Genomic DNA, 25,855 nt, shown 5'->3' on the forward strand with positions numbered 1-25,855 from the left:
TTTTAATCTGAAGGTTTGTAACTCCTGTCATACTTTAACTGTCTGCCGCAAGGGGAACTTCCATAGAATCCGTACAGTGCAGAAGGAAGCTATTCGGCCCATTGAGTCTGCACTGACCCTTCTAAAGAATACACTACCCATGACCACTCTCACATCCATCCCATCCCCATAACCCCACCTAATCTGCATATCCCTGGACACTAAGGGCAATTTAGCATGGCCAATCCACCTAACCTGCACATCTTTGGACTGTGGGAGGAAACTGGCACACCCAGAGGAAACCCACGCAGACATGGAGAGAGCGTGCAAATTCCACACAGTTACCCAAGGCTGGAATTGAACCCGGGTCCCTGGCGCTGTGAAGCAGCAGTGCTAACCACTGTGCCACCGTGTACACCCGCAGTGTGATTAGGGAGGAAGTTCCACAATTTTGACTCAATGACGGTGAAGCAACAGCGATATATTTCCAAGTCAGGATGTTGTGATGTGTAGGTGTTGGTGTTCCCCTGTGCCTTGTGCCCTGTTCCTTCCAGGTGGTGGAAGTCGCAGGTTTAGAAGCTGGAAGAAGTCTTGGCAAGTTGAATGCGTAATGTGGTGAGTGTGGCTTCCAATCCTGGATGGTCTTTTCAGGATGGATGCGAAGGCGATGCTTCCTCTTGAGGGAGCCTCTAGAACAAGGGCTCACTGTTTGAAAGCAAGAGGTTGCCCATTTTAAAGTGAGATCCGGCAAAAAAAATTCTCTCAGAGGGTTGTGAGTCTTTGGAATTTTCTTCCTGAGGAGGCAGTGGCAGCAGAGTATGTTTTGTAAAGCACAGGTGGGTAGATTTGTGGTAAGCAAGGAGTGCTAGGCTATCGTGGGTAGGCGGGATGCAGATTTGAGGTTAATATCAAATCAACCTTATTAATTGGTGGAGCAGGCTTGAGCCATCGAATGGCTACTCCTGGTCCTTGGTCATATGTTTGTATGGTGTTGACTTCTTGAGTATTGTTGGAACTGCTCTAATGCAAGAAAGTGGGGATGGGGGTGGTGGTGGTGGTATTCCATCGCATTCCTGACCTGTGGCTTTGGAGAGTCAGGAGGTGAGTTAGACATCACAAAATATCCAGCCTCTGACCTACTCTTGAAGCCACGGTCTTTGTGTAGCTGCCCTAGTTAGGTTTCTAGTCATTTTTGACCCCAGAATGTTGACGATGGGGCTTGTGATGGTTTGCAATGCCATTGAATATCATGGGAAGGTGGTTATAAACAGCGAGGCAACAGCATTAAAACCGATCTTTCCAAACGTCCAGTCAACAACAACTTATATTTATATAGCGACTTTGACATAATAAAATGCCCCCACGTGCTTCACAGCAGCATTGTAAAACATAATACAACACAAAGCCTCATAAGAAGGTATTAAGTCAGATGTCCAAAATCATAGTCAAAGAGGCAGGTTTTAAGCTCCGTCTTATGGGAAGAAGGTGAGGTGGAGAGGTGTAAGGCGGGAATTCCAGAGTTTGGGCTCCAGGCAATTGAGGACATGGATACCATTGGTGGATCAATTAAAATGAGGGATTCACAAGAGGCCAGGATGAGAGGAGTGCAGATGTCTCGGAGGGCTGTGGAGCTGGAGGAGGTTCTAGAGATAGAGAGGTGCGAGGGCATGGAGGGATTTGAAAATAAGGATGGGAATGTTGAAATCAAGCTGCAGCTTGGCTGAGAACCAATGTAGATTGGCGACCACGATAGTATAAAATCTAAAGAGAATATCCTGGGCTTTGAGCGACGGAGTGACAGGGCTTATGGGCTGTGTGCGATTATGGAGCTGCAGGTTGGCAATCCTGAGGCAATATCCCTTTGGGCAAACAGACTACATTGGATAAACCGTGATTTCCACAAGGTGAGCTAACGGGGGAACCCGCTGACAGTTCTGCTGCTGGAAATCTGCCACACGCCACAAAGGGTCCCGGGTTCAATTCCGGCCTCGGGTCACTGTCTGTGTGGAGTTTGCACTTCCTCTCCGTGTCAGCGTGGGTTTCCTCCGGGTGCTCCGGTTTCCTCCCACAGTCCAAAGATGTGCAGGTTAGGTGCATTGGCCATGCTAAATTGCCCTCAGTGTCCAAAGGTTGGGTTACTGGGTTACGGGAATAGGGTGGAGGCATGGGCTTAAGCTTGAGTAGGGTGCTCTTTCCAAGGGCCGGTGCAGACTCGATGGGCCGAATGGCCTCCTTCTGCCCTATCAATTCTATGAAGGTGCAGACAGGCCGGTGAAACCAGAATTCCTGGGCCCGACGACTTCAATGCCTCGGCTTTTAAATATAAATATTGAGACCACCCAATCACAACTTCTGCACTCGTCTCGTCTTCCCTCCGGGTCATTGCAGCCTCATTGCTGCCCTGTGCTGTGGACCTTCCCCAAGGCTCTTTTTTTTAAAGTGCACAAAGGCAACCAGCCAGAATCTGGTTTTGACATGTTGGCATTACCCATGCGATCGCCACACTGTGAAAAATGCAAAGGTAATGGGCTCTCCGCTTGATCTAAAAAAAGAAGCTCACTTTTCACCCACTTTCCGATCCTAACATTGGGCCCTCACAACTTCCTTTATCCAGCCGCCTACTCCCAGCACTTTATGTTCTTCACGGAACCTTTGACCATCGAACCTTTTCCTGTTGCAATGCACAATGAATAGTTTCACTGTGTACTTTGTAAAGCTGCGTGAAGAATTCATCTCCGGTGTTGGATGAAACCGAGCTCTCTCACCTGCTGCCCTTGTGTCAAAAAAGAAAAGGCTGGCAGCAGAGAGGGGAAGAGTGGAGCTTGGGCCGGACGCAGCCTGCAACGCAACAGCAGGATTTCTTCCATGGCCTTTCTTTTCTTCATTCCTTCATGGGATGCGGGCGCCTCCAGAAAGGTCAACATCTGTTGCCCGCCCCTAATTACCCTCGGGAAGCCACCCTGACAGCCTGAGTGGTGAGGCCATTTCAGAGGGGGAAGTTTGGAGTCAACCACATTGCTGTGGGACTGTTGTAGTCACATGTCGGCCAGATTGGGTAAGGACGGCAGATTCCATTCCCGAAAGGACATGAGTGAGGCAGGTGGGTTTTTACGACAATGGATTATAGTTGTGCGGCCACCATTATGGAGACTAGTTTTCAAATTCCAGATTTCTATTCAATTCCACCCGCTGCCATGGTGGGACTTGAACCCATGTCCCCAAAGCCTGGGCCTCTAGACGACTGGACCAGTGGCGGCTACGTCATGGCCTCTCCTTTGCACTCCGCGTTCACCTTGAGCAGACAGGCTGTGCAGTATAACTGCGTTCTAAAAGCAGCTTAATAGGACTGAACTTAATGCAACAAAGTAACCCTCGTGCCAACAATTATTAACCATTTCTACCAAGCAGCTCCTGTGGGAGTTAACTGATCCAAAGCCTATTGCCGGCTGGAAAGGAAACTTGATAATCTGAAGGGTTATAATTAAAGTGACTGATAGTTTGCCCCTGTCGTGTACAGTTAATACATTTAATAGAAGGAACGCACTAGTGTTGAGTTACAGAAGTGTTAATCCGTAGAGATACTGCGTACCTGTATGCCCTGGGAAAGGTTACAAAGATTAGAGTTCATTGACTCATTCATGCACTCCCCTGTCGAGCATTATTCATTTCCTGAGCTAATTTCCTCCTTTTTCGCGACCTAATCAATATCAGCACCAGTCTCCAGCAAATTCACAAATTCTCGCCTCTGACACGCCTGACCTTTCGAGACCCCCATCCCAATTCACAGACTGCATTAAGGAAGGACCATCATTCCTGGCTGGTAAAGGAGACCGCAGAATGGGCTGTCATCACATCCCATAGACTGGACAGCTCCTGCTGGCTGAGTCTGGGGCTAGGAACATAAAGAGGCAGCCCGTAACTGCCTTGCGGAGTAAAGATAAATGAACGTGGATACAATTCTACAAATGCAGTCCCCTAATATAAAAAAACAAAGGATGTCACGCAGTGACTGAGCACACACTGGAAGGATAGGAGAGATCAAAGGGGGAACATGCCTCATTCAAAGAGCTTGCTTAATTTTCAATTAAGCATGCATAATGGACACAATGCCATGACAACACTGACTGCATGCTGTTGCATTATTTTAGCCTGAGTGTAACACTGAAAACAGCTGATTTTGCTGACAATGTGCTTGTAGGGCGTCTTGTAACTGAGTGGCCTATGACACTAGGACTATTTCGCAGTCTGTCAGGGTCAGCAGAATGGGCTCCTCCCCGTCCCCTCCCATCTCCACCCAGCAACCTACCCCCCCCCCCCCCCCCCCCAAAAACCCATAGTCTTCATTCTTGGACAGCGACCTCACGTTGACCTCCACACGACCCCACTGCTTGTGAGGTTCCTTTGTTCGAATCAGGGGCTTGCTGACTTAAGTGTGTAGATTGCAGGTACAAGAACAATATGGATTGTTTTCTGATCTCTTCAGAATCACAATGACATTTGCAATATGACTCACTCAGCTTCCACTGCATTGTTTCCACATTGCCTTTTCTCCACGCTGATTTTTTTCCCCCTAAAATTCTATTTCTCTTTTTTACAAATTTTTACTTTCTAACCCGTTTCCCTGGCAAAACCCACCCCAATTTTCTCCTCCCCATCTTCCCCTGACAGCACTCACTCACGCCAACAGCAGCCATTTTGTTCTCATGGCCATGCGTCATGTTGAGGCTCAGAGCCCTACTGCACACTCCCCTGCCAGCCCTCACCATTGGATCATACAGTGCCATCCTCCACAGTTAGGTTGTAGGGTGCCTGCTCTTTCACTGCTTGGCAGCTAGCTCTTTGCCCCACTACTGATTCCATCCCTCACCCACGTGCAGGGTTCAGTCTAGCAACCCCGTCCGTACTCGTCAGTCCCATTTGAAAATCAGACAGCCTTGAAGCAGAGTCAAAATGGCGGACAGGCAGAAAGTGCTGCCTCACCAACCCCACCAACCTCAGGCTATATTAGCTTTAGTACCACCCATTACAGATTGGCGGGGGTCTAATTCATAAGGGCCGCAGTTTTAAGGACAAGTCAAGGGAGGCTGGCACAGTGCCAGTGATACCAGCCATGGGGCAGCAGTGTGGCCAAATGAGGTGAAATTAATTTGTGGGAGGATTGACAGGGGACTTTCGGAAGGATTCGACGGTTCTTAAGAGGGTGCAGAGATGATTGACCCGATGGGAGAATGAGACTGAATCTCCCCCGGCCCCCCCCCCCACCCCCTCCCCCCAACCTGCCATCATGACAAAAATGTACTTACCTTGTGCAAAGAATCATTGCCTTAGGTCCCTGGCAATGCCCCATTCAAATTCCTGCCACCCAGCCTTAATGTCATTCCCACCCACTTTGGGAGGGAGTCTTAAAATTACACCCGGGAGGTAGGAATAGCCCAGGCCTCGAGCTGACCTGAGCAGGGGGCTCCCACCCACACCATCGACACCAAGCCCACCCACACTCACCCCCCAAACCAAACCTACCACAGCTTCAAATCGAAGTTCTCAGCTTCAACTACATTTCTGACACTGGGAGACGGAAAAGCTCCCATTGTTGTGTGTGTGAGATCTTGCTGTGTACAAACCGGCTCCCACATTTACTATGTTACAACAATAATTACACCTCATAAGTACTTTGTTAGCTGCACAGCCCTTTTGGTCACCCTGAGGTTATGAAGGAGGTGAAAAGGTGCAAGGCTTTCTTTTAGATTCAGATTGTAGTCTCTGAGAAGTGGAAGATGATGTTGAGACCCAATATCAAATTACTGCTCTAGTTTGAGTTCTCGCAGTGGTCTAACACCTAAATAACACTGGGGCCAGAAGCTTCGTAATTGAATCTGTCTTTAACCCACAACACTATCTGCAGTGCCACTGGGGTGCTGGTATCCTGGAATACTTGGGGCGGGATTTATCCTGTGGTGGAGATTTAAAAAAATAATCTTCACCCGTATCTGCATCAAACCATACACCTCAACATTCTTCCACTGTAACTATTGAGTCCCACCATTTAAAAGGAGCACATGTTAAAGGATTGCCAAACCAATCCATTCAGCTGGCTCTCCGATGCTAATTTTAACCTAACTCGCCAAGCGAGAATCCTACAGAATTGCACAGAACGTTGGTTTTACACTTTGCCCTAAAATGTTTTCCTGTGACTTCATTGGAAGGTAAAATTGGAAGCGGTATGAAACCAAACGTTGCAATCTTGTCAGTCCCACGACAAATAAATTAGGTTAACATTTCAGTTGGACAGCAAATCAAAGCAGCCGGCTTGATTGGCACCCCATCCAACACCTTAAACATTCCGTCCTTCCATCACAGGTGCCCAATGGCAGCACTGTGTACCATCTCCAAGGTGCACTGCAGCAACTCACCAAGGCTCCTCGGCAGCACCTCCCAAACCCACAGTCTCTACCACCTCAAAGGACAAGGGCAGCAGGTGCATGGGAACAGCATGGTCTGGAGCTTCCCCTCCAAGACACTCGTCATCCTGACTTGGAAATATATCGCCGTTTCGTCACTGTCGCTGGGTGAAAATCCTGAAACTCCCTCCCTAACAGCACGGCAGATGTGCCTACACCACATGGACTGCAGCGGTTCAAGAAGGCGGCTCACCACCACCTTCTGGAAGGCAATTATGGATGACAATGCCCACATCCCATGAAAGAATAAATAAACCCCCCCCCCAAAGTATCAGCTCGAATTCCATCTTTACGACATATTGTAGATTCAGAAAATACACTGCCAGAAAGCAAAGGACTACAGCTTACCGTGCTTACTTGAGGGGGATGAGTTTGGCTGTGGGTGGTGCGGAGAGCTGTGAGACAGCAGCGGGTTCATGCTGTGTGACTGAACATTGTACGCGTCCATGGCAAGTTTCTGACGGAAAGCTTCCTCCTTCCTCCGGTTCGCAAACCAGTTATACACTCTGACTTCTGTAACCAGATTTGATCCCAGTCCATGTGCTTTAGAAGGGGAGACCCCACGTTGTATACATTCGGCTCTGAGGTAAGGAAGGACAGTAATGCTTTAAATAGTTTACCTGAGTGCTCTTGAATGACGATGCACCATTAGAATTTAAACGCTTAATTGTACCACACATCGTCATTTACTTCATTTCATTCATATCAAAATACATTTGATTACAACGATAAAAAATGTGCTTGATATAAATATGGATTAAAACATGACGCAGACCTGGTGATAAGAGCTGTTTAGGGAACAAGACCCTTTCACTGTCCAAAGGATGTGGGTAGTGGGGACTAAATTAAGGATCAAGCTTTCTTTCAAGCCCCATTTATGACATTCGAGGAAGAAATAAGTTGAAACATAAAATTGTTCTGATTTCCTGTGTCCTTCCTTCTCTTTAAAGTGGCCGGCCAAGGTTTTCTGCTCTTATGTCATCGGTCCCAGATCTCCCATTATTAAAATGAACACCTTGAGACAAAGGAGCAGAATTAGGCCACTCAGCCCATCGAGTCTGCTCCACCATTCGATCATGGCTGATATTTTACTCATCCCTATTCTCCTGCCTTCTCCCCATTACCCCTCATCAGCTTATTAATCAAGAACCTATCTATCTCTGTATTAAAGACACTCAGCGATTTGGCCTCCATAGCCTTCTACGGAAAAGATCAGGGTTCACCATCCTCTGACTGAAGAAATTCCTCCTCAACTCAATTTTAAAGGATCATCCCTTCAATCTGAGATTGTGTCCTCTGGTTCTAGTTTTTCCTATTAGTGGAAACATCCTCTCCACGTCCACTCTATCCAGGCCTCTCAGTATCCTATAAGTTTAACTAAAATCACCCCCCATCCTTCTAAACTCCAACGAATACAGACCCTGAGTCCTCAACTGCTCCTCATATGACAAGCCCTTCATTCCAGGGATCATTCTTGTGCATACGTGAATGTTGGGAAAGGCACAAGAGAAGCACAAGAGACAAACCCACCCATTTTGTTCTTAACATTAAGTGCAGGTGGCACCATTGTTGGAGCTGGTTAGGATGGGTTACTGAGCCGAACACTGTTTAATGAGAGAGGTGCATTAATTATAGACAGCGAACATCTAAAGGAGTGAAAAGCAGAATTTGGGTCCTTAATAGTTTTAATCATTTAAAACAAAGCCTTCTTTAGAGATTTCTATAAAGGTTGTCCTAATATCCCTGATACCCTTTGCAAACCCCAATACTCCCCAAACGAACATGGAAGTTACATTTTCCAGAGCAACATTGGATCAATTCAACAGCAAAACATTAAACGTCTGCTGCATCAATCAGAAATGTCAATGCGCAGGTAGCAAAGCTGACCAGTCCACAGATACAATAGACTTTTCTTACTTAAAGTAAACCTTTCTTAATGACTATAACTCATTCACAATATTGGGCTTAATAATAGTAATAATAATCACTTATTGTCACAAATAGGCTTCAATGAAGTTACTGTGAAAAGCCCCTTGTCACCACATTCCGGCGCCTGTTCGGGGAGCTTAATAACTAGCCCTGAATATATCATCAGCACTCTGGTTACAAAAGAAATTGCCTCCTCCCCACTAAAAAAATCTATGGCCCAGAAATATACAGAGTTAAAAGTCAATGGTGATACTGTGTCATTATTTTAACTTGAATAGTAATGTCAGCAGTAACACATGTTCAATTCATTGTTCCACTTGTGATCTCCTGAGCACTTGATCCACTTTGGTTTAATGATATACTGATTGCACTCACAATGTTTGATCAATAACAGGACAAGAAAGTCCTACGATGATCAGCAATATCAACATTGGGGCAGCAGGGTGGCACAGTGGTTAGCACTGATGCTTCACAGCGCTAGAGTCCCGGGTTCGATTCCGTCCTTGAGTGACTGTCTGATTGGAGTCTGCACATTTTCCCTGTGTCTGCGTGGGTTTCCTCCGGGTGCTCCAGTTTCCTCCAACAGTCTAAAGATGTGCAGGTTGGGTGCATTGGCCATGCTAAATTGCCCTTAGTGTCCAAAAAAGGGTAGGTGCGGTTACTGGGTTACGGGGATAGGGTGGAGATTGGGCTTAAGTAGGGTGCTCTTTACATCGGTCAGACCCGATGGGCCGAACGGCAGCCTTCTGCACTGTAACTGCACTGTAAATTCTATGATTATATACCGACACAAACCAGTGCAGTCTTATTCCAAAGACGCATTACAATCTTTCAAGCAACTGTGCTAACCACTGTGCTACCGCCTGGAATCATTTTCTGCCCAATCTAATTCTTCCCCCCCCCCCACCACCCTTTTCTCCTGAATTTGCTGCCTTACGGCCTGGTACAGTTTGCAGGCTTGGCCACCCTTTGAGGACACAGTCGAGACTGATGGGCTTTGCGAGTAAAAGTCACAGGGTCAGTCGGGGTATCCCAGGCTGATCCGTCCCCATCCCCCACTCCGAGCATACTGAGGCCAATGGGGCCACCCTTTACTGCGATCACGGTTACAATCACCTGACTCAGCGATCGAACGTGGGTCCATCCACACCTGGCAGCGTATTTACCAAGGATAGCTGCATATTTTCAAATTGCCAGGTAATCACAGCTTACCTGTTGCATTCCTCTACTAGTGCCTCCCGTTCCTCCTTGCTAGGGTTCTTCTGTCTCTCATAAGCTTGGTACAATATTTGCTGGGAGGCGGGTCCCCATTTAAATCTGTTGCGACGCATCTTCTTGTTGACAGGCTCAGTGCCTACCTCCGAGGCCTGCCCCTGGTCTTGCTGATTGAACTCTGGAAAGAGAAACAGCAGCTGATCTGGCCTGCTTTTGTCTGTCATATTGTTTCCAGTATTCTGAATAGTCTGGTTGAATTCTGAAAGAGAAAGGGTAGATTTGACCTAGCCTATACACAACAGGACAAAAAACTGAGTTATATATTCCTTCCAAAAAAAAATCACAACAAGATTTCAAGAACCGTCACAATCAAATCGATAGTCATCACGAAAGCTACTAAACTTGATGTGGAGACACAGCACTGCCTTATGTCGCTCTCTGTAGCTTGTGGTTGGTTGGTGAATGTTTAAAAACTCATTCAAGGGCTGTGGGCCTCGCTGGCTAGGCCTGCGGTCATTGCCCATCCCTAATTGCCTTTGAGAAGATGGTGGTGAGCTGCCTTCTTGAACCTTTGCATGTGATGTAGGTGCACCCGCAGTGCTAACTGCGTGGCCTGCTGGGCCATTCCAGAGGGCATTTAAGAGCCAACCTCATTGCTGTGGGTTTGGAGCCACGCGTAGGCCGGACTAGGTAAGGACGGAAAATCCCCCCCCCCCCCACCCAAAAAAAGGGCATTAGTGAACCAGATGGGATTTTATGCAAATCGACAACATTCTAATGGTCATCATTCGACTTTTAATTCCAGAATTTTGATTGAATTCCAAATTCCACTACCTGCCCCAGGGCACGATCTTGGGTCTCTGGATTACTAGTTCAGCAGTAATACCACTACGCCACTGCCTCCCCTCCATTATCTTAGAGAAAACAATGTAACTTGGCATAATTGGTGCTTGTAGCTGGAGCCAAATTCAAAGCTTGTGCCTTAAGAAATGTTACATAGCACCATTCAGAATTTACAGTACAGAAAGTAGCCAACCAGCCCAATTGGTCTATGCTTGTTTATGAGCCGCCTCTCACCCTACTTAACCTAACCCCATCTGCATGTCCTTTCTCTCTCACACGCTGATCTAGCTTTCTCTCAAAGACATCTAAGCTATTTGTCTCAACAGGTGGTGACGTTCCTCATTCTGACCACTCTCTCAGAAAAGTAGTTTCTGGGCAGCACGGCGGCTCAGTGGTTAGCATTGCTGCCTATGGTGCTGAGGACCTGGGTTCGAATCCCGGACCTGTCTGTGTGGAGTTTGCACATTCTCCCGGTGTCTGCGTGGGTTTCACCCCCAAAAGATGTGCAGGACAGGTGGATTGGCCACGCTAAATTGCCCCTTAATTGGAAAAAATAATTGGGTACTCTAAAATTTAAAAGAAAAAAAAAGAAAAGTAGTTTCTCCTGAATTCATTATTGGATTTATTAGTGATGACCTAATATTAGAGTCACAGAGTTTTACAGCACAGAAAGAGGCCCTTCAGCCTATCGTGTTTGCGCCGGCCGTCAAGCATCCATTGTTCCTAGTTTTGGACTCTCCTACACATGGAATTATCTTCTCAGTGTCGATAATTCTACAACTGCAGATACCATTTTACAATTTCCTGTTATTTGTTGCAAAATATTAATATTCATTGCCCTCTATTTGGGGTATTTCATTCTGTCCTGGATACACTGTAATGTCATGCAGGGCATTTTTAATCAAACTCTCCCTTAGCCCAAACTCAAAAGAGCGCGCACTCAACTGAAACATTCCACTTTTCACATCAGTGTTCCTCTCCTGGTGAGAATCAGAGGTTTCGAGTCACGAACAGTTTATGCCGTGACCTGGGAGGTTTCTCAAAATCAATTCTGAAAGGCCTTTCCATTAGGCAGAGGGATGACTAGTCCTGTCCTTATAATATTCACTTGAGGAAGGAGCAGCGCTCCGAAAGCTAGTGACATCGAAACAAACATGTTGGACTTTAACCTGGTGTTGTAAGACTTTGTACTGTGCTCACCCCAGTCCAACGCTGGCATCTCCACATCATGGCTTATAATATTTGTCATTGGAGATCTCCTGTATCTATAAATATACATTTTCAAAAGCTGGAATGTGACATATCTGTGCTGAATGGGTTAAAACCCAGCCAGTTTCCATACACAGGATAGCCATTATGAATATAGATCTAAGTAATGGAACCTAATGACAAATCTATTTTATTGTAGAACAAGGAAATGGTGTGTCATCAGCTATTGACTATCCAAGATCTGTTAGAGTGGAGGGTATGGAGCGATGAGAAATAATGGTGCTGCAGATATCTGAACATGGAGGACTTCTTCTAATCCAGGAATTGACTGTAAATGCAATGGAACAGTCTTAGTGCTTCGATGTGTCCAGGGACTCAATATTGATGAGAAAGATTTTAAATTGAGAATTTGATGTGTACATTCTTAAGGATAAACGAATAGAAAAATAAGAATATATTGGTAGAATGATTAATAGAGTCCCATTGATCGTAAAATATAAATGTTTGTTCCTGTGATTTAAGCTAAATCCAGGTATAAAGAGCATTATCATGAAGATTAGAAAAGCCATTCCCAATGTCAGTGTTTGTTAGATTAAGGTGAATTTCTAGACAACTAAAAATATAAGGCAATATTTATCTCTATTTTATCAGTTTTAATTTTCCAATGGGGCCAATGTGTTGAGTTTAATTAATGTATATACGTATAGATGTATATATTTATATGAGGAAAATGTTGCACATTCAGCTAGGAGTGCCAAGCATGTTATAAATGGCTTCTCTCAACAGAAGCCTGAGATTGAGTTACTGCCTTAAATCGACTGTTTTTTAATGTATATAATCAACATTTTCTTTTTTTTGGATGTTAATCAAGAAATGCTGTTCAGCATATTTATGACTGAAATTCAATGTATGAAAAAATAACAAAGGTAATTACAATATAAAAACTGATAACGTTTGTTTATTATTGGAAACTTCAGTCTATTCGTGCAAAAGACCAAAATGAAATTGGGTTGATCAAGAACCAGTGGCTACATGATGTCAAACTATTGTTTTAAAGGCATGTAAAATTTCAGAAGAAAAGTAAATTATCATAGAATCCCTACAGTGCAGAAGGAGGCTATTCGGCCCATTGAGTCTGCACCAACCCTCTGAAAGAGCTCCCTATCTGGACCCACTCCCTTCACCTATCCCTGTAACCCCACCTAACCTGCACACCTTTGGACCCTAAGGGACAATTTAACACTGGTGCATCTGGAGGAAACCCATGCAGACAAGGGAAGAACATATAAACTCCACACAGTCACCCAAGTTCTGAATCGAACCCAGGACCCTGGTGCTCTGAGGCAGAAGTGCTAACCACTGCGCCACCTTGCTGCCCATTGTTCATATTGTTGCCCATCCTATTTAATATCAGATCTATTTGGATCCCATGCTTACTGCGCCACCTCGACTCCAAGGTATTGCCTACCTTTGATTACATTATAACTGGCGATATTCCAATGGATATACACAGAATCAGCTAACATAGTCTTTTCTGTTTCACTTTCTGTGATATTTTTGTTAGACGTGGATGGTCATGGTAGATAGTAGCAGATGGCAAACTCCACATTTAAATGGTGTGATCTGAAATGCTGTTGTATGGGCGGCACGGTAGCATGGTGTTTAGTATTGTTGCTTCACTGCGCCAGGGTCCCAGGTTCGAGTCCCGGCTTGGCGACTAGGGGCTTTTCACAGCAACTTCATTGCAGTATTAATGTAAGCCTACTCGTGACAATAAAAGATTATTATTGTTACCAGGTTGTTTATATTGCCGTCGTACCAATTTTACATTGTACATTGCAGGCCTGGAGTTCATTATGGTTATTATATTTCCGGCCTTGGGTGACTGTCTGTATGGAGTTTTCACGTTCTCCCCGTGTGTGCGTGGGTTTCCCCCGGGTGCTCTGGTTTCCTCCCACAGTCCAAAGATGTGCAGGTTAGGTGGATTGACCATGCTAAATTGCCCCTTAGCGTCCAATGATGCACAGGTTAGGTTACGGGGATAGGGCAGGTTGGGCCTGGGTGGGGTGCTCTTTCAGAGGGTCGGTGCAAACTCGATGGGCCGAATGGTGTCCTTCTGCACTGTCAGGATTCTATGATTCTATGTTATGTACTATTTCATTTTCACCCCTGACAACAGATTACTGGCAATTAAATGGTGCATTATTTTAAAACTATTCAACTGTATTGAATAATTACAGGTTGGCATATTGTTTTGAATGTATATTCTTTGCCCTTGAGCTATGGTGATAATGGCGGGGAAATGTCCTAATGAGCTGTGTTTTTGTTCATACCTGAATGGTCTTTTTTACACATGTATGTGAGGGGACCTGGAGCATGATTGAAGTTATTATTGAAATAAAATAGTCTGCCTTTGAAAACCAATAAAACAGATACTGTGGGTGCTTTTCAAATGGTCATTACTGTTATCAATATTTCCGATGTTAATTTGGAGAAACCACCAAAGTGCACAATGATTCTCAAGGTCACAAGACAATTACAGTTCAGGAAGGCCACTCTGTCCATCTTTTCAACCTATCCCAGATGGTTACAATTGTTTCTCACTCTCTCTATTACTAGCCTGCGATTGTTGTTTCTCTTCCCACACCTAGTGTGCACAAGGAGGGAGAATTTGGCCGCGCCGCCGTTCACTGGTGGTGGGATTCTGCTGGGAAACCTGTGGGCGGGGGTGCACTGCTGGCAGGACCTGAGAATTCCGCCTGCAGCGAACAGGCGGAGAATTCCAGCCCAAGTCTCTCCCGCTCTTACCGCCTGCCATTGGCTTGTGCTGGAAGGATTCCGTAGGTTGAGAGGTGACCTGCTGGGCCACATGACCATCGCAGCTTCCTTGGCCGTCGGGTCCTGGGGTGGGACGCCAACCTGGAGCTTCTGGCCTAGAAGGCAAGGACTCTACCCACTGCGCCACAAGATTGTTAATACTGGAACTGAGCAGCTATCCCCAACTGGGAGAGTATTCAGGCTTCATTACAAGATTTTCAGAAGGTGTTCACACTGGGCGTTGGGGGAACCGGAGGAGTCTGTGTCTTTACTCTGCAGGCTTAACAATAAACCTGTCTTGATGTACAGGTTGGCTTCAGACTTATTCTTTCCTCAGATTACGATTACTAGCTACCCAGCTAGTCCCATTCCCCAGCCCTACCTGTGTAAATTAATCACTTTCAAATATGTATCCAGGTCTCCTTTGAAAACTCCTATGGAATCTGCCTCCACCACTCTCCCAGGCAGCGCATTCCAAACCCCAACAACTCTCTAAGTAAAGTTTCTCCTCATCTCACTCTTAACTCTCTTGCTGACCATCTTGAAATTGTGACCCCCCGAGTCACTGACGTACCAACTGGTGGAAACAGAATATATAATAATAATAATTGCTTATTGTCACAAGTAGGCTTCAATGAAGTCCCGAGTCACCACATTCTGATGCCTGTTCGGGGAGACCGAGTACGGGAATAGAACCCGCGCTGCTGACATTGTTCTGCATTACAAGCCAGCTGTTTAGCCCACTGTGCTAAACCAGCCCCTGGTTTACTTCTTTACCCTGTCAAAATTGCTCATACTTTTGAGCACCTCAGTAAGGTCGCCACTTAATCTTCTCTGCTCTAAGGAGAACAAGTCCAATTTCTCCAATCTTTCCTTGTAACTATGGCTTGGCTTAGTCATATGAAATGTCAATCCTATGTTACATTATATACACCTGAATATATAAAAACACCTGCAGATGGAAACTAAAAGGGTTATTTTAGAGAATGGGTGAACTTCTCACTTTAATTTTTCTCACAGCCACATCATTTACCGTTCACTTTAGCATTATTTGAGAACAATGTTCAATTTCAGTGGTGTTCCCCCACCCCTACCCCCATATCCCCTTTGGGACAAAGGCACTTACGTCTCTGAATCTCTTGCTGCTTCCTAATGTACCAGGTGTAGAGGGCAGCTCGCTTCTGATTTTTCATTGGAGTGCCCTTGTTGAGATGTTGCGAGAGGTGAGATTGATTGAGACCCGTCACATCCACCACTTCCCTTTGCGGAATGTTGTGCTGCTGCATGTAGCCTTTGATCATCTTTGCCGCTCGCCATGGATCCTCCCTATTGTGTCATCAAATACACATTATATTTAACACAGTCATCTCCATCCTCCTTGGGGAAAATGCCACCTCCCTACAAGGGGCAAAAAAATCCAAAAGCTGGACATTATTGCTCCAAAAAAACTCTTTCAGCCACTCACCAGTATACATCCACACACGTCTATATAAACTGCTAGAGCACCCAACTGATTATTGCAGGGCATTGCACACTTTTGTACTTACAATACATTGTTATGAGGGCTCTCCCTCATTTCATTCGGGCTTCACACTGTACCTCTCACCATTTTTTTATTCATTCATGAGATGTGAGCATCGCTCCAGGCCAGCCTTGTTGCCCATATCTAATTGCCCTCAAGAAGGTGGTTGTAAGTGGCTGCCATTTGTGTGGTGTAGGTACACCCACAATTCCATTAAGGGAGGGAGTTCTGGGACTTTCGCCCAGCCACAGTGAAGGAACCATGATATCTTTCCAAGTCAGGATAGGGTGAGTCTTGGGGAGGATGCGGGGGAACTTCCAGTGGTGACATTTCTATGCATCTGCTACCTTGTCTTTCTGGATGGTAGACATTTCAGGTGGGAGGCGCTGTTGAAAGACCTTGTAGAGTTGCTGCAGTGCATTTTGTAGATGGTACACACTACTGCTACAGTGCATCGGTGGTGGAGGAAGTGAATATTTAAGGTAATAAATAGGCCCCCAATCAAGTGGACCACTTTGTCCTGGATGGTGTCAAGCGTCTTGAATTATGTAAGATCCATTGAATCCCTACAGTGCAGGATGAGACCATTTCAGCCCATTGAGTCTGCACTGACCCTCTGAAAGAGCACCGCAACTAGGCCCACTCACCTTGCCCTAAAGCTGTAACCCCTCCTCACCTATACATCTTGGGACAATAAGGGACAATTTTATCATGGCCAATCCATCTAACTTGCACATCTTTGGACTGTGGGAAAAAACGAAGCACCCGGAGGAAACCCACGCACACACGGACAAAGTACAAACTCCATACAGGCAGTCACCCAAGGCCAGAATTGAACCCAGAATGCTAACCACTGTGCCACCGTTCCACCCCTGAACTGCACTCATCGAGGCAAATGGAGAGTATTCCATCACATTCTTTACTTATGCCTTGTAGATGGTGGAAATGTTTGGCAGAACCAAGAGGTGAGTGACTAACCAGTGAATGTTCAACCTTTGACTTTCTTTACTAGCCACAGCATTTATGTGGCTGATCCAGTTATGATTCTGATCAATGGTGCTACCTAAGATATTAATGGTGGGGTATTGCCATTGGGGGCAGCACGGTAGCATTGTGGTTAGCACAATTGCTTCACAGCTCCAGGGTCCCAGGTTCGATTCCGGCTTGGGTCACTGTCTGTGCGGAGTCTGCACATGCTCCCCGTGTGTGCGTGGGTTTCCTCCGGGTGCTCCGGTTTCCTCTCACAGTCCAAAGATGTGCAGGTTAGGTGGATTGGCTATGATAAATTGCCCTTAGTGTCCAAAATTGCCCTCAGTGTTGGGTGGGGTTACTGGGTTATGGGGATAGGGTGGAGGTGTTGACCTTGGGTAGGATGCTCTTTCCAAGAGCCGGTGCAGAATCGATGGGCCGAATGGCCTCCTTCTGCACTGTAAATTCTATGATAATCTATGAATATCAATGATATGGAGATGCCGGTGTTGGACTGGGGTGAGCAAGTAAGAAGTCTTACAACACCAGATTAAAGTCCAACAGGTTTGTTTCGAATCACTAGCTTTCGGAGCACAGCTTACTTCACCTGATGTTGTAAGACTTCTTATTGAATATCAATGCTAAGACGTTCCATTAGAACATAGAAAAATACAGCAGAGAACAGGTCCTTCGGCCCACGTGTTGTGCCAAACCTTTGCCCGAGATGAAGAACAAATTAATCTACACCCCATCCTTCTACCATAATCCATGTACCTATCCAATAGCCGCTTGAAGGTCCCTAATGTTTCTGACTCAATTACTTCCATAGGCAGTGCATTCCATGAACCCACTACTCTCAGCTTTTAGTAGGTTTAGGCCAACATGGTGACGCAGTGGTGATGGTCACTGTCTGGCATTTGTCTGACACAAATGTTACTTGCCACATATACGCCCAAGCCTGGATATTGCCCAAGTCCTGCTGTGTGCAAGTATGGAATGCTTCCATTTCTGAGGAAATGCAAATTGACTGAAAACTGTGCAATCAGCAGCAAATGTTCCCACTTCTGACCTTGTGATGGAGGGAATAGGTGAAGCAGCTGAAGATTATTGGATCCTGGGGATCTCTTGCAGTGGTATACTGAGATTGGGATATTGGTCTGAAGTTTTTTTTGTTTTATGTCTGACTCCAGGCAATGGAAAATTATTCCCTAATTCTCATTGACTCCAATTTTTATAGGGTTCCTTGATGCCAAACTCATTTAAATGTTGTCTTATTTCACTCTTAACTCACATCTGAAATTCAGCTAATTTGTCCATGTTAGGATCAATGTTTCAATGAGGTCAGGTGCTGAGTGTCCCTGGCGGAACCCACACTAAGCATCAGTGAGGAGGTTAATGGTGGGTAAGTGCCCCTTCAAAGCACCAACAGTGTCACTTTCCATCACTTTGCTGATGATCTGGAGTAGACTGACGCTGTAATGGCTGAATCACATTTGTCCTGCTTTTTATGGACATGACATACCAGGGGAATGTTCCACTTTATTGGGAAGATGCCAATGCTGTAACCGTACTGGAACAGTTTGGTTAGAGGTATGTTTAGATCTGGAGCAAAGGTTTCAGGAACGCAGCCGGGATTTTGTCAGGGCCACAGCTCTTGCTGTATCCAGTTTGTTCAGCCATTTTCATGATATCACGTATAGCGAATCAAATTGTCTGAAGACTGGCTTCGGTGATCGCAAAGGATCTCAGGAGGATGCTGAGATGGATCGACACTGAGCATATCTGGCTGAATTTGCAAACGCTTCAGCCTTGTCTTTTGCACTCAATGACTAGGCACTGCTATCAATGCAGATCGGGATGTTGCCTGTCTATTGACTGCTTAATAATCCACCACCATTCCTAACCGGATGTGACAGAATTGCAGATCTCTGATCCGTTCCGTTGGTAGTGTGATCATTTATCTTTGATGCTTTTGTTGGTTAACATGATGCAGAAGGTTCACCAGGATGGGACTACATTTTTAGGCATTCCTGGTGCTGCTTCTGGTAACCTCACCTGCACTCCTCATTGAACCAGCATTATCATAGAATTTACAGTGCAGCAGAAGGCCATTCGGCCCATCGAGTCTGCACCGGCTCTTGGAAAGAGCAACCTACCCAAGGTCAACACCTCCACCCTATCCCCATAACCCAGTAACCCCACCCAACACTAAGGGCAATTTTGGACACAAAGGGCAATTTATCATGGCCAATCCACCTAACCTGCAGATCTTTGGACTGTGGGAGGAAACCGGAGCACCCGGAGGAAACCCACGCACACACGGGGAGGATGTGCAGATTCCGCACAGACAGTGACCCAAGCGGAATCAAACTTGGGAACCTGGAGCTGTGAAGCAATTGTGCTATCCACAATGCTACCGTGCTGCCCTGTCTCCTGACTTGATGGTAATGGTAGAGTGAAGAATGATACATTAAGATACAGATTGCAATGGAATACAGCACAGCTGCTGATGAGAGACTTTAGTGCCTAATGGATGCACAGTTTCGAGTTGCTAGTTCTGTTCTGAATCTATCCAATTTAGCACGGTGATTGTGTCACACAACACGATGGAAGTTATCCTGAAATGTGAAGATGGGACTTTATCTTCACAAGGACTGTGCATTGATCACTCTCACTAACACTGTCATGGTAGATGTATATGTAGCAGGTAGATTGGTGAGGACAAGGTGGAGTGGATTTGTTCCTTATATTATTTCTCCACCCCTGTCGCAGACACACTCTGGCAATTATGTCCTTCAGGACTCAGCCAGCTCGGTCTATGGTGGTGCTACCAAACCATTCTTGGTGTTGGACATTGAAATTCCCAGCCCAGCGATCTTTCTGTGCCCATGGTACTTTCAGTGCCTTCCAAAAAAAAGATGTATGACATGGAGGGGTACTGATTCACCAATAAGGAAGGACTATTGTTTGGCCTGATACTGTGAAATGTACATTCAGAGTCTATATTGAGGAGACTTGGGGGGGGGGGAGGAGAGCCACTCCCTCCAATTTATACACCACTGTGCTGCCAGCTCTGGTGGGTCTGCCCTACAAGTGGGACAGGAACAGTGATGAAGGTGTCAGGGATATTGGCTGGAAGGTATGATTCCGAGTGTATGACAATGAGAGGCTGCTGCTTGACTCATTTGTGGGGTAGCTCTCACAATTTTGACAGAAGTCCCCAGACATTAGTGAGGAGAACTGGGCTAATTGGGCCTTTGTGGTCTTTGAATCCATTGCCAGGTGGTCTTTCCATTGCTGTACTTTGTCGTAGGGTTTGATACAACTGAGTGGTTTGCGAGGCCACCTCAGGGGGCAGTGGACCACATTGCCGAGGGGCTGGAGTCACATTATAGGCTAGACCAGGCCAGGTAAAAGAGAAACATTTGTTGTTCCCTAAAGGACCCATTCCCTAAAGGATTAGTGAACCATTTTTATCACGAACCGACCTGATTAAAGCCTCGATTTTCACTGTACAGATCTCAGCAACCAGATGTCCAACCCTGAATAAGGTGAATGTTCCACTCATAGAGTTTTACAGCACAGAATGAGGTCCTTTTTACAGCACTTGGTCTGTAGCCTATGCTATACCGTTTCGAGTGCTCATTTAAATGTTTCTTAAATGTTGTGAGTGTTCCCGCCTCTGCCACCCTCTCAGACAGCGAGTTCCAGGTTCCCACCCCCCTCTGGGTGAAAAGGTTTTCCTCAAATCCCCTCTAAATCTCCTGCTCCTTACCTTAAATCTATGCCCCCTGGTATGCTGGGGCTGGTTTAGCACAGTGGGCTAAACAGCTTGTTTGTAACGCAGAATAATGCCAGCAGCGCGGATTCAATTCCCGTACCGGCCTCCCCGAACAGGCGCCGGAATGTGGCGACTAGGGGCTTTTCACAGTAACGTCACTGAAGCCTACTTGTGACAATAAGCGTTTATTATTAATTGACCGCTCTACTGGGGGGAAATGTCTCTTCCTATCCACCCTATCTACGTCCACCATAATTTTGTACACCTCAATCACCCCTCGGCCTGCCCTGCTCGAAGGAGAACAACCCCAACCTAACCAGCCTCGGCCAAGTGTAGTGGCCAGATCAAAATCGAGTCCCCAATACAGACATGAAACATCTCCAACGAACTGGAAACTTCACAAAGTGCCGCTTTACAGCAGGAAATCGCGTAGGCGAGGCTTTCTTTCCAGTTAATCGGTGTTGATTTTTTTTTAAAAAGACACCACACATTGTCCACATTCATTGCCAACTGATGGTCGTTTAACCTCCTTTACACGTGAATCTGAGTTTTACAACACTGTGGGTCTGGAGCCCACACTCTCTCACACACACACTCACACACTGCTCTCCTGTGAGCTAAGCGTGGGCCCAGGGAGTCAGGGTGCTCGCAAACCCTTTCTGAATTTTTTTTGCTACCTATTTACCGATCTACCAACTCTCACCCCACCCTGGCCGAGCGTGGGTTGGGGGGGTGGGGGGGGGGGGATACATTTCAAAACGAATCACCCAGCGGAGCAGCTGATTGTCAATTTCACCCCAGCCTGAAATTACATGAGAATCTGGAACCCACAATGAGCGAAGCGGCTTGGAGCCCGTGTCTGATCAATATTTCCCCCCCCCCCCCAAAATAAGCTAGTTTAGTGATATTCCGATATGTTCTGGAATGGTTCAAACGCTGGAATCTCAGACCATCGAGAGTGCAATCGACAACCCCCCCCCCCCACCCCGTGGACTATTTATCCGATTCTATATGTTGCCATGATCAATTTTAATCCCCATACGAAAGGACAAATGGATTTGTCTCGATTATTGCGACCCCCCCCCCCCCTGTTGTAGCCCGTTTGAAGGAATTTCGTTTCGTTTGAGCTGGCGACGTCTACACGTTTTCTTAAATAGTCGTATTAAAAAAATGCGCTTAGAGTCGGAGTTAAAAACATTTTCTCTCCCCCCCCCCCCCCCCCCCCGCCTTCGTTTACCCATTCATCACGTTAGCCCGAGGAACATTATCCGATTGGATTTCTGCCCCTGTGGCAACATGTGTTGATCCAATTCCTCACAATCGCCCTCGGCGCTTACTGACCAAAAAAGTTAACCGATTATCGAGGGGAGGGGGAAATAACAACAATCCAAAAATAATATTTAATTCAAACAGGAAATACGGTGACCAACAGGAATGTGCCCAGCTCTTTAAACGTGTCGTTGAAATCAACAGTGAAAGGTACAAAACATTTGGGAGTTGCATAAAAGACATGGACATAAAAGTCTGTCCTTCCTAAACTCTGATTAAGAATGGTGTGCGGTTTTAAAAAATCGAATTTGATGCATTCTATCCTTGCTCCACTCGCATCTGATTGTCGATTGTACTTTTCAGATCATATTTAACAAGTTATCACGGTCCCCAAACACACCCACACATGTTGGTTTAGGATAATGCCCGCATTGAGATTCAAACCTCTCTTTACAGCTGAGCTTTGCCAATGAGTAACCAGATTAGCCATTCACCTAATCAAAGTGTGGTCCACTTTTCTGCTCATTCGGGGTTGATGATTTATAATAAATTAATAGCACTCGGCAGAAACGTCAGCTCCACGTGCTCCAGAAGCCTGGGTCAGATTTATATTTACAAACTGTTACAATACCGTTAAGAAGGGGCAGGAAACTGCAGCGGCTCTCACTCAAATAAACAACGGGGGGAAAGCCGGTTAAAACTTAACACACTTCGCATATTGGCGGAGTTGCTGTTGGGCTTTTTTAAAAATGCATTTTCAGCACGCATTGGAAATGTTTAAATCGAAACAATTGTATTTATGTTAAGTCTGCGCGTACGTACAAAGTTATTGTAAAGATAGGTGGTTCCAGACACAGTCAGCCTTTTTGCTACAGACCTTAGTCGTTGGGGCAATTACACCGATTTTCACGGTGACTGTATTTCACACTGTGATAACTCGGCTCCCTCTGTCTTAATTTTGGGTTCCGAAGCTGAATGAATGGGTACAATTTCTCACTCCTGGACCCGGGACACAGAGGGACACTCGGGCGAGCCATGAGTTTTACTCCACGTTCTTGTCTCTCTCGCTCGACAACTGACTCGGAAGCTTCCGATTTATGGGCGCTTTGAAACATAAAGGACTTCGAAATAAAGCCAATCGGTGGCTGTGAGTTTGAAATAAATCGCCAGGAGGAACACTCCAGCGACAGCAGTGCTTTTGCTGTAAGTGTTCAGGTCCCACCAACCTTAATTTCCTAGGTGCTCAATAACATTGGCTCTGCTGTCAATTTAAGCGGTTTGTTTTTAGGCAGCTTCACCTAAAATCAGTTTCTGCTTCAGGTTGTTAGGCGTTTCAACTGTCAGAGTTTGTTTATTGTCCGTGAACTTTAAATGTAACTCAGAACAAGAAACAGCCCCGTTTATAACACCCTGGAGAAGCAGGTCGTCTAACTTTATAAGGAGTATTTTTGTTCATGGCTAAGTTGTGTATTCGCTTTGATAAGAGGGCTCCCTTTTTTTCTCGGGCTACGCTTAGAAAACCTTGTGACTCCTCTATGATTATTTCCGGAGATCCACATCAATTATTACTGTGGTTCCCTCCAACGCATCAATTATTACTGTGATTTCTCCCCCACACATCAATTATTATGTGATTTCCCCCACACATCAATTATTACTGTGGGCCCACCCAACACATCAATTATTACAGTGATTTCCCCCACACATTAATTATTACTGTGATTTCCCCCACACATCAATTATTATGTGATTTCCCCCACACATCAATTATTACTGTGATTTCCCCCACACATTAATTATTACTGTGATTTCCCCCACACATCAATTATTACTGTGATTTTCCCCCACACATCAATTATTACTGTGATTTACCCCACATATCAATTATTACTGTGATATCTCTCACACGTCAATTATTACTGTGATTTCCCCCACAAATCAATTATTACTGTGATTCTCCACACACAATTATTACCGTGATTCCCCTCACACACATATCAACGATTATTGTGATTTCCCCCACACATCAATTATTACTGATCTCTCCCACACACACATTAATGATTACTGTGATTTCCCGCACACATCAATTATTACTGTGATTTCTCCCCCACATGAATTATTACTGTAATTTCCCCCAGATGTAAACTATTACTGTGATTACCCCACACATCAATTATTACTACGATTTCTCCACCACACATCAATTATTACTGTGACCCCCCCACACACACATCAATTATTACCGACCCACACAAACATCAATTATTACTGCGATTTCACCCCCACACATCAATTATTACTGTGGTGTCTCCCCCACACATCAATTATTACTGTGCTTTCCCCCACACGTCAACTATTACTGTGATTACCCCACACATGAATTATTACTGCGATTTCTCCACCACACATCAATTATTACTGTGATTCCCCCCTCCCCAACATCAATTATTACTACGATTTCTCCCCCACACATCGATTATTACTGTGATCCCCCCCACACACATCAATTATTACTGCGATCTCTCCCCCATGCTGCCCGCCCTGTCTATAGATCAGGGCAGCGCTCAGTTGCGAAAGAGGTTCTGACAAAAATGGGCAGAGTGAAACTCCAGGTGAAACTGACAACATGTCCAAAATAAAGCTCCTGGTAAATAACACTGCAATAAAACCACTACATGATTTCCTCCGCGTTACGTCCTCGGCGGGACCGTCACGGGAGGTGAAATAGTTTATGGATCAAATACACAGGAGGAAATAAATGTTTTGACGATAGCCAAGGCTTCACCGATCACCTCCGCCCGGCTCTTGCGCGCTGCACGTTGAGCTTATCTGCCACCAACCCGCTCAGAATACACAGCAAACTATTTAGGGAGTTAGTGGGGAGTGGGTGGGTGGGGGATCTGTAAACCCCAGCCTTGTTTCAATTGATGAGGTTGATGCAGAACCAGACTTAAATGAATAATAAGGGTCACCTCAGCATCCTGTCCACCTCGGCTCGCTGCTCGACCCCTTCCTCGGTGTTAAGGGACTCCAGCTCCTTGAGGATGGGCGGGGTGTCGTAGTCGTCGCCGTCCTCGGAGCCCTCGTCCCCGGACAGCTTGCCCTTGCCGTGGCCGTTGGTCAGCGTGTGGAAGACGGCCTTGCCCTCCGAGCCCGCGCCGTTCATCTTCAGCGGGGAGACGTCGGGCAGGTTCTCCAGCTTCACCTCGAAGTTGGGCGAGGGCTCCAGGTCTTCCAGAGCCTGGATCAGAGCATCTTTGGAAAGCCCCGAGCTCAGCAAGGCGCTCAGCAGCTCCTGTTGGAGAGATGTCAATTTGGACACCATATTTTAAATAAATCAAACGTTTTATTTAACCCCCCCCCCCTCCTCCTTTCCTCCTCTCTCTCTCTTCTCTCAAGAGGGGGGAAAAATATATATATATGTATAAACACAGGGCAGGACAATCGGATCCTCTCGTCCCCTGTGGCGCATCAATAGTAATATTTTAAGAAGGCAAATTAACAATCTGGAGAAGGCTCTTCCTGCACCGTGCCGGCTGTTCTACACTGCCATGATCTTTGGGAAGGGAATATAGGAATATGCAAATCGGACGGGTAGGTCTTTGCGAGAGAGGGAGGGAGGGAGAGAGGGAGGAGGGGGGGGGGGTGGATAAGTCTTGGCAATATGCAAATACAGACTGGCTGCAGAGAGAGAGAGTGCTGCTGGAGGAGCTGGGACAATGTGAGCCGCGGCTCATGGTGTTTACATTTGAGACTGGCACATTTTATTGGCCGCTATTTATCGCTCCGCACCTACAAAGCTCCGCGAACTTTGGACTGGCGGCTGCACAAAGTCCAGAATCCGCTCAAGTACCCGCTGAA

The 25,855-nt window shown here is 45.9% G+C and overlaps 1 protein-coding gene across 10 annotated transcripts in view; it reads right to left on the reverse strand.

Annotated features, from left to right (window-relative positions):
• The window catches only part of LOC140386874 (hepatocyte nuclear factor 1-beta-like), a 133,600-nt gene extending 107,909 nt beyond the window's left edge, over window positions 1–25,691 (reverse strand). For 3 of the 10 annotated variants that reach the window (XM_072469688.1, XM_072469684.1, XM_072469683.1), the window contains exons 1-4: window positions 24,967–25,689; window positions 15,577–15,776; window positions 9,579–9,840; window positions 6,786–7,018 (exon numbers count right to left, since the gene is read on the reverse strand). In XM_072469688.1, coding sequence (XP_072325789.1) covers window positions 6,786–7,018; window positions 9,579–9,840; window positions 15,577–15,776; window positions 24,967–25,319 — 1,048 coding nt within the window. In that variant the 5' untranslated portion in view covers window positions 25,320–25,689. Of the gene's footprint in view, window positions 1–6,785; window positions 7,019–9,578; window positions 9,841–15,576; window positions 15,777–24,966 lie in introns of all 10 variants that reach the window. The other 7 variants (XM_072469692.1, XM_072469687.1, XM_072469691.1 and 4 more) reach the window with 4 other exon arrangements.
• Between the last annotated feature and the right edge of the window lie 164 nt (window positions 25,692–25,855).

The sequence above is a fragment of the Scyliorhinus torazame genome, chromosome 12 (genome assembly GCF_047496885.1).
Source record: "Scyliorhinus torazame isolate Kashiwa2021f chromosome 12, sScyTor2.1, whole genome shotgun sequence".
NCBI classification, from domain to species: Eukaryota; Metazoa; Chordata; class Chondrichthyes; order Carcharhiniformes; family Scyliorhinidae; genus Scyliorhinus; species Scyliorhinus torazame.